Source organism: Chrysochloris asiatica, unplaced genomic scaffold (assembly GCF_000296735.1).
Source record: "Chrysochloris asiatica unplaced genomic scaffold, ChrAsi1.0 scaffold00132, whole genome shotgun sequence".
Classification (NCBI taxonomy): Eukaryota; Metazoa; Chordata; class Mammalia; order Afrosoricida; family Chrysochloridae; genus Chrysochloris; species Chrysochloris asiatica.
Genome location: NW_006408650.1, coordinates 2,125,776 through 2,135,361, shown reverse-complemented (window position 1 = coordinate 2,135,361; position 9,586 = coordinate 2,125,776). Strand labels below are relative to the sequence as shown.

At 50.3% G+C, this 9,586-nt stretch overlaps 1 protein-coding gene across 2 annotated transcripts in view; it reads left to right on the top strand.

Moving 5' to 3' along the window:
- The window catches only part of RPTOR (regulatory associated protein of MTOR, complex 1), a 383,851-nt gene that overhangs the window by 285,794 nt on the left and 88,471 nt on the right, over positions 1-9,586 (top strand). For both annotated transcript variants that reach the window (XM_006869519.1, XM_006869518.1), the window contains exon 10: positions 2,139-2,214. In XM_006869519.1, coding sequence (XP_006869581.1) covers positions 2,139-2,214 — 76 coding nt within the window. The remainder of the gene's footprint in view (positions 1-2,138; positions 2,215-9,586) is intronic.

Sequence of the window (9,586 nt, the reverse complement as noted above, 5' to 3'; positions counted from 1 at the left end):
CGCCCCCCACTCTCCTCCTCTAGGTGCCTGAGCGCCCCCCTCTCCTCCTCTAGGTGCCTGAGCGCCCCCCACTCTCCTCCTCTAGGTGCCTGAGCACCCCCCACTCCCCCACTCTAGGTGCCTGAGTGCCCCCACTCTCCTCCTCTAGGTGCCTGAGCACCCTCACTCTCCTCCTCTAGGTGCCTGAGCGCCCTCACTCTCCTCCTCTAGGTGCCTGAGCACCCCCACTCTCCTCCTCTAGGTGCCTGAGCGCCCCCATTCTCCTCCTCTAGGTGCCTGAGCGCCCCCACTCTCCCACTCTCCTCCTCTAGGTGCCTGAGCGCCCCCACTCTCCTCCCTCAGGTGCCTGTCAGCCATACAAATAATGAAACCGAGGCTTGAGAAATTACAGCTAGATGCTCTCTGTGCTGGTTTCGTGCCCTTTCTATAAGTTGTTAAGGTAAAAAGTTCATTAAACATTGTTAAGTGCTGTTGAGTCAGTTTTACTACTCACAGGGTTTTTGAGGAGTAGCTGGTGAGCTTGAAGCTCCGACCTTGTGGTTCAAACCGACTTTGCAGTCCAGCGCATTAACCCGCAGTGCCTCACCGGGACTCCGAAGGGTGGGGCCCAGGCAAAGTTCCACTAAGATTTGAACTCGGATCACTGGATCCAAAGTTCAGAGTGCTAACCATTGTATCATATTAAACACGGCCCGAAATTATCCATCTAGGGAAAGATACAGAGCCCGGTGTGGTTCCAGGGCCAGTGCCTGTCTGGCTGTCCTCTCAGGCCACCTGATGTTACCTGGGCCAGAGGAGGCAGGCGCCAGAGAAACTTCCTTAAGAGCAGCTGTAACGGAGCTAGGGCCACCGGGGACCTCTCACTCACCCTCCCCAGTTACGTAAGCGCGTATTTTATGAAGCAACACACATGGTCTTGTGATGGGTTTTTACACCTCCACTGGAGAATTATTTAAAAACAGCATCCACCAGGCAGGCAGCTAGATTGAGGGGTGGGGGCGGGACTCGTGGCTGTAGGGCTGCGTGCGCTAGGCCTGGACCTGTGACTCTAGCAAGGTGGGCGTATGGTCAAAGCAGACTCGCACATTTTCACAGGTGTGTTTGAAGATGACAGGTGGATGGAGTTACTGAGCAAGCCCTGCTGCCATCAGAGATGGGTGGGGAGTATGGCTGAGGCCTCCACCATTAGAACTGCCCATCTTGTCCTCGAGGGTGCAGACCACCTACAAACATTCGGTCTTCCCGGGTCCCCAGGTGGGACCACCTTCTCTAGGCCAATGTGACAAGAGCACCTGGTATCCCGCTGTGTGCTCCCCTTTGGTGACACTGGCCATTTCAGAGCTGCCGTAGAGTCCTTTACGATGCATAGCAACCCACTGTAGGGTTTCTGAGACAAAATTTTGATGGGCGCAGACAGCCTCACCTTTCTTCTGCAGATGATGAGTTTGAACCATCGACCTTGTGGTTAACAGCAAACACCTCACCCACAGCATCCCCAGGGCTCCTCATACAAACCTGATCCAATGCCTGGACAGGCAAGCCCCCCAGTACTCAGGCAGGTGCCGCACTCTCCATAAGATGCACTGACAGAGGTGGCTGCAGTAGACTCAGATTTAGCACGACTGTGAGCATGTGGAGGACTGGGCAGCGTCTTACGCCGTTGTGTACAGGATTGCTATGAGTTGGAGCCCACTCAGCTGCAGCTAATAACTAGCACTGGCCGCAGCTCCTCACAGGGACCAGACCCAGTGGCTGGAGAGTCACACCCACCAGTACTTACGTGGGCACCACGCTGGCTGCAGCTCCTCAATTCCAGCAGCCGGGCTGTGGTGCCAGCCGTGTTCAAGTCTGCGTCGGAAGACAACGGGCTTTTGTAAAGTGCATCACAAACTGGGAAGGCTTCCTTTACTTCCCAGGCTGTTCTCTTACTTTAGTTTAAAGAGAAAAAGTCTAAATGGATAGGACGGTTATAGACACCAGCGCTTGCGGTAACTACGTTCTTTCCAGCCACCATCCTGGACGGCATCCCAGGCCACTTCTCCAGCGGGTCCTCCCTCCCTACCTTTTGCTCTTTGCCCTCTGCCCGGGCCTCAGCTGCCAGGGACTAATGCATGTGGTCTCCTCTTTTCCCTTTTCAGGCAAGCCTGGGACCTGGCCGTGGACATTTGTCTCTCTCAGCTGCCAACAATCATCGAGGAAGGCACGGCGTTTCGGGTGAGTACGCAGGCCGTCCTGGGTCTGCAGAGTCACCATCTGGGTGCCGCCTCCAGGTGCCAATCACCAGACGCTTACGAGACTGGATGAAACCGGGTTGATGTCAACTTCCTGGGTGGATTAATGGTTAAGTGCTTGACTACCGATCCAAAGGTCGGAGCTTCCAGTCCCCCCAGGGGTACATCAGTAGAAAGGCCTGGTGATCTTCACCCACACCCCAGCTGTAGAGAACCCTGTGAGGCGCAGTTCTGCTCTGACCCACACGGGGGCGCCCTGAGTCGCTATCACCTACACAGCCACTGGTCTGCTTCGGGTTTTTTGAGGTTCTGGTTTGAAATCACGGAGTTTTGAAAAATGATCTCTTCTGTAAACACTGCTTTCCATAATACAGACTTTCCTACAGCGCAGGGGGGTGCCCGACGCTTCCTTCAGCCTTTGACTGAATCATACCGCCCAGCTCCATGGTGGGCTGACACACCAGGGCCCCAGATCCTGCCTGGATTGGGCATCCTGTGGCTGGAGCGCCTGCAGGTGCCTCTCCTCCCACTGACCCTCACAGCTTAGTCCTGCACGGCTTCTCCGCTGTTTCTCCTGGAATCGCTAAGGGGCTGTTTGCCACATGGGGAAGGACTTGGGGACCACCAGCCCCTGACTGTGGTGGGTGGTGTCTGTGTCCGTGTGTCCGTGTGTCTGTGTGCCCCCACCTGGACGTCTTTTTTAGTAGATACTGTGTATGCAGCACCAGGCATTCTTACCAAGCATCTGCATAGTTCATTCCTGAACTTCTGTCATCAGTATTCTGTACCTGGGGAGGGGGCAGCAGGACCCCCACTTAGAAAACAGCTGCATCTCAGTGTACAGCTCAGTGGGCGGTTCTCACGAGTGAGCCTGCTCCAATAACCAGCACCCAAATCAAGCAACAGAACCTAAATAGCACCCAAGGGCCCCTCCCTTAATGCCCCTCTAGCCCCCGTTCCTATAAGCACGTGCCTGCTTGTGCCCCAGGGAAGCAGAACATGCCTCCCGTGGTCTCTGCGTCAGCCCTGTTCTCGCTCAATGTCCTGTTGGCTGCATGTCACAATGGCTCGTTCTCCTCCAGGATAGAGGACCACTGTGGAGACGAATACTCCAAAACTGATTCCCCCACCATGACCAGCAGGCTGTTCTGAGCCATGCTGCTCGTGCCACGGCCTTCACCGAGGCAAAGGGAAACTCGGTTACGTTAGCCATGTCTTTATTTAGAACTTTGATATTTGGTTCCTGATGGATTTTTACACTTGTTTTTATTTTTTATTTTTGTAGTATTATCTTAGAATATTAATTACCTTGATTACTTAGTTTTTGTCTCCCCTCTTAACTGTTGTGCCCAAGATAAGTACCTCGACCTGGCCCACGTGCTACTAATTCTTATACGTGTCCTTTGGTGAACACAGGTGCCCAGAACTTCTTCTAGGTGTGAGGTGTCTGGATCTCAGCTATGCATGTATTCCCTTCTAGTGGGGACTGCCAGAGTTTTTCAGGGTGGCTGTAGGGCCTCTGTCGTGGTCCTCGGGACCTTGTCTTTGCAGAATACACAGTCTTAGGCATGAGAGCTTTATGGGGTCACTGACAACTAGTGGTCTGTGTTTTTCAGAATTGCCTTGATTATTTGGCTTCTTGCATTTCTGTATGAATTTCTCAGTTTCAGCAAAGAACTTGCTGGGATTTTTGTTGCGATTTCAGTTGACCTGTAGAGTGACTTGCAGGAGGTTGATACCTTTCCAGTCCATACGTGTGTTCTATATAGCCCCATTTACCTAGGTCTTTAATTGCTCTTGATGGTGGTGGTTATATGCCGTGGAGTCGGTTCCAACTCATAGCGGCCCTGTCTAGGGTTTCTGAGGCTGTAAACATTTACGGGAGCAGAAAGCCTCATCTTTTTTCCGCGGAACTGCTGGTAATTTCAAACTGCTGACCTTGAGGTCAGCAGCCTGACTCATATGCACTATGCTACCAGAGCTCCTTTGAATTGCTCTTAGGAGTGAGGTATTACATTTGTTCTTAGGTACTTGGCTTTTTCGTGCTATGAAAGTGGTATCTTTAAAAAATTGCATATCCTGTTTTCTCTGTGAGTCCTGGTGTGGCGCTGCAGGTTAATGCACTGGATAGCAGGGTCAGCGGTTCAAGCTCCCCAGCCACTCCTTGGAAACCCTATATGGGATGCTATGAGTTGGAACCAACTCGATGGCACTTAAGTGTATGACTATTAAGCAAAAGGTCAGCAGTTGGAACCCACCAATCACTTCCTGGGAGAAAGCTGTAGCAAGCAGTCTGCAGCCTTCGAAACCCTGTGGTTGGTGTGTGCTCCAAGGTTGCAGTGACACGAATGCCGCAGGTGCACTGCTTCAACAAGCAGAAACTTACTTCTCACAGTTTAAGAGGCTCAGAACACCAGCCCGAAGGGGAGACTCTCTCTTGTCTCTTCAGCTTCCGGTGTAGCTTGACATCTGTCTGACCCTGCCTCTACTTCTCACTTCCTTGTTGAATCTTTTACATCTCAAAAGAGATTGACTTAAGACACATCTTACACTAATCTTGTGTCATTAACTACCCATTCCAGTTTGAATTATAATGTTAGGCATAGAGATTATGATTTGCAGCACATATTCTGGGGGGACACAGTTCAACCCATAGCATTTCACCCTTGGGCCCCCAAAACTTCATGTCTTTGCTATATGCAAAACGCATTCTCCTCATCACATCTTCCCCAAAGTCTTGAATCAACTGCAAGTCCAAAGTTCCATCTTCTAAATCATCTGAATCAAATATGGGTGAGTCTTTAAGCATAGCCCAATGTGGGGAAAAAGTCGTCTTCATCTGAGGACCTGTGAAATCAGAATCCAAGGTATCTTCATGCAACGTACAGCGATGGGACAGGCGCAAGGTGGACATTTCTACTCCAAATGGGGGGGTGGGGGGTGGGACTAAGTGAAAGGAGGGATTAAAGGCACCAGGCAAGTCTGAAAGTGACATTAGATCCAAAGCCTTAGAAAGACCCCCGTGTCTCCTGAGACCACACTCTGGGGAAGCCCCTCGGCTGCACTTGTCCCTCGGCTTGGGATGCCCCGATGCTCTCCGTCCCTCTGAGTGGTGACTCGGCTTGGTCTCAGCTGCCCAGTACTCCGTAATGGTGGCCCACCTGTCAGAACCACATAGTGAAGAGCCGAATCTGGGAAACCTAGGAGGCTGTGGCTCTGCCCCCTGGAAGCGAGAAGGCCCAGCAATGCTAAGTTCCTCGCTGCTCCCAGAATGCTCCTTTTCTTTTGGAGCTCAACAGATGTAGCTCTTTTGGCCTGTCCGCTTCCTGTACATTTCCAAGAAGCAGACTGTGGTCTTTCCTTTCATTCTTTCTGTGTCCCCTTCAGTCTACGGTGATGGCTGGGTTTAGATCCATCAGTCATAGGCTTAAGCTCCTCTTACATTTGACTGCAAGCTGCAAGACGGCCACTTGAAAGCTTTTAGGCTCCCAGACACTACTCACCAAGCTAGGACATAGAACATCAGCTTGATGAACTGTGTTATGCCAGTTGACTGAATTGTCCTATGAGACTGTGAGGGTCCTAAGCTTTCACACCCCAAAATTCAATCTTCTGAGCTGTTTGTGTGTACAGAGTATCTGTGCTTATGCCCTCTATGTGTTTGCTTGGAGTCCTGGATTGGCGCTGTGAGATAATGCACTGGGCCACAAGGTCAGCAGTACACATTCACCAGTCGCTCCTTGGGAACCCTATACAGGGTCATTATGAGTCGGAACTGACTTGGAGGTCCTAACAACAAAAACAACAATGTGTTTTATTATGTATGTGAGTATATGTTGTTAAGTGCTTTTGAATCGGTTCCAACTCATAGCAGCCCTGTATAGGGTTTCCAAGGTTTTTTAAATCTTTGTGGGAGCAAAAAGCCTCATGCACCAATATATATAGACACACAAGCCAGATTCAGACAGATGTGGAATGAGAGCTATCATTGCTGACATTCAGACAAGATGGATCTTGGCTGGAAGCATAAAATACTGTTACCTGTGCTTTATTGACGACGCAGAGCCTTTTGACTGCGTGGATCGTGATAAGCTGTGCCCGATATTGCACAGGGTGAGTATTCCGGAATACCTCATCGTGCTCATGAGGAACCTGTGCACTCACCAACAGGCAGTCATTCAAACAGAATAGGGAGACACGGAATGGTTTCGAATCTGGAAAGGTGTATGCTGGAGTTAAGAGTCTTTCACCATACTTATTCAGTCTGTATGCTGAGCAAATAATCCAGGAAGCTGGATTATATGACGAAGAACATGGCATTAGGATTAGAAGGAGATTCATTAACAACCTGCAATATGCAGATGATAAACTTTGCTTGATGAAAGCGAAGAAGACTTAAAATACTTACTGATGTAGATCAAAGAGCATAGCCTTCAATATGGTTGCATTTCCATATGAAGAAAACAAAAATCCTCACCACTGGATCAATAAGCAACATCTATATAAATGGAGAAAAGAGTGTGAAGTTGTCAAAGACTTCATTTTTCTTGGATCAACCATCAACACTCATGGAAGCAGCAGTCAAGAAATCAAACAATGTATTGCATTAGGCAAATCTGCTGCACAAGACCTCTTTAAAGTGTTGAAGAGCAAAGATGTCAGTTTGAGGACTGAGGTGCGCCTGACTCAAGCCATGGTATTTTCAACAGCTTCATGATCATGTGAAAGTTGGACAGTGAATAAGGAAGACCATAGAAGAACTGGTGCATTTGAGTTATGGTGTGGGAGGAGAATATTGGAAGAACTGTGGACTGCCAGAAGACAAAACAGATCTGTGTTGGAAGAAGTGCAGCCAGAGTGCTCCATGGAGGCCCGGATGGCCAGACTTAATCTTTCATACTCCAGACATATTATCAGGAGGGACCAGCCACTGGAGAAGGAGATCATGTTTGGTAGGGTGGAGTGTTGCAGAAAAAGAGGAAGACCCCCAGCGAGATGGATTGGCCAAGTGGCGGCAGCAGTGGGCTGAGGCATAGCAATGCTTGTGAGGTTGGGGCAGTACTGGGCAGTGTTGCGTCTGTTGTGCATAGGGTTGCTATGAGTTTGTAATGACTCAATGGCACCTAACAACAACGTATCTATGTGCACACGCCACCCTCGTTTAGTGTTACATTCCCAGCACCAAAAGTAAGTGTCTGCTGTCGAGAGTGACTTTCCCTTCTCCTCCCCACCTGTCACTGGTAACCACTGATGAGCCTGACTTTCTATGTACTTACCTATCCATACCATTTCATAAAAGTGGGAGCATATAATATTTGTTTTTCTATGATTGACTTATTTTGCTCAACATAATGTCTTCCAGGTTCATCCCAGTTGTAAATGTTTCTGAAAGTCATTTTTCTTGTCCCTTTTATTCTGTGGTATATATGTCTCCCCATTGATGGGCACTTAGATTGTTCCATCCTTTTGTGGACAGAGCTGCCGTGAACGTGGGTGAGCACGTTCTAGCTTCTTCTTAAAATCTCATCTCAGACACATGAGAAGAAAGCCTAGCAGATACACTATTCCTCCAAAATCAACAGTTGGAAGTGACAAATTGTAATTAGCAGTAACATGGACTGTCTTCAGACTGGTGTGTATTGATGCAGGAGAGAGGCACAGGGGGCAGCCTGGGGTGGTCCACTTTCCCGGGGTTTCAAGAGAGCCTCTTACTAGCTAAGCTTTCTCACGGGGGGGTTGGAAGCTGAGTGTGCTCTAGCTTTTGACAACCAGCTTTTGTCTCCTTGTACAAAGGAGCGCTGGTAACCTAGTGGATGCTGAGCTGAGCTGTTAGCCACAGGGTCAGCAGTTCGAATCTAGTAGCCACTGTGTAGGAGGAAGAGGAGACTTTCTGCTCCCGTAAAGATGTACAGCCTCACAAACACAGGGTCATGGTAAGTGGGAACAGACTCAATAACACATGGCTGCCACCACCCCCTGTCTGTCCCATGAGGTTGTCACAAAGCAGGTGCATCGAGCCGCTTACTGTCAGGAGACACGGTCCTGCAGCTGGTGTGAGTCAGGGACGGCGGTGAGCAGTGGGCGTGTGTTGAGAGCCTAAGTCTGGGTGGACTGGCCCAGTGATCCCCGCGGACACTCACCTTCAGTCTCTCTGAACCTCTTCATCCAGCTCCCATTGTACTGTTTTTACTGATGGACTCCTAGAACTGTACACCATAGGATTTCAGTGGGACCGCTGGGCGGTTAGCAGCCAAGGGCACTGACCATTTGTACCACCACCCAGGGACCCACACTGGGCAGGAAGCCTTTTGATCAGAGAGGCCCATGGTGTGTGTTCACCACCCATAGGGTGCTTGTACTTTCCTGAATGCTCCTTCTGTGCCCCATCCCCCTCCCCAAGAACCTGCACAGTAGTGATGTAGTGGCTATAGCACACACACACACACACACACACACACACACACACACACCCCACCCCCAGTGATCCCGGAAATGGTTGCTGCTCTTCTACCAACACCAGCTCCCTGAGTGGTGGTAGGGACGCTTGCTCTGGGCCACACTCGTGAGCAGACTCCTGCTTTGTCAGACCCACTGAAAAGATGAGTAGGTTTTCTTCCTCTCTGTGGGGAGCAGTCGCCCAGCCATGAACAACATGTAAAACTCCACAAGCCAAAACCTCCCTTGAAAAGCAAGAAGAGGGTTAATTATCGGCATTAGCTGCCTTCCTCTCACAGGCTAAAGGTTCCTCTAACTCAGCTCCACTGTGTTCCTGAGGGACCTGGGGGAGGGGCCGCTTAACTAGACAATTTTTTAAAACCAATTTATGAATAATTCACACTTAAAGACAGGAAAATCACCTCTGGGTCCCCATGCCAGCTTCGTAGATTGCCCTCCAATGCGATTAATGTTACCGATTCAGCTGACTTTGCGGGAAGGTGCGCCTGTATGCTAACTGCTCTGCTCGGTCCTCCCTCACGTGCTGCCAGGCTTGCTCATGGGGGGTGGGGGGGTGGGGAGAGCTGAGCACATGAGGGGTCACAGCTGATCCTGCCGTGATGCCTTCAGAGCCCTCTCCCCTCGTAAATGAACAGAAAGCTTCATTTCAAAGAAAAGCAGTGAGGCAAAGAGGCTAGTGGATGGGAGGGAGAGGTGTGGACTTATGGAAAGCCAACTGTGTTCATTGAAAACCACACCACGGAGGAGAGAAGGAGCTGGCCTCCCACCCTGTGACTCTCTGTACCTGAGACCTTGTCACTGCCAGGAGAGGCCCCTCAGTTTGAGCACAGACATACCTCCACAGCCCCCTGCTGGGCTCTGCTCCTGGTCTCCCGTTTGGAGCCAAGGGTCTCAGCATC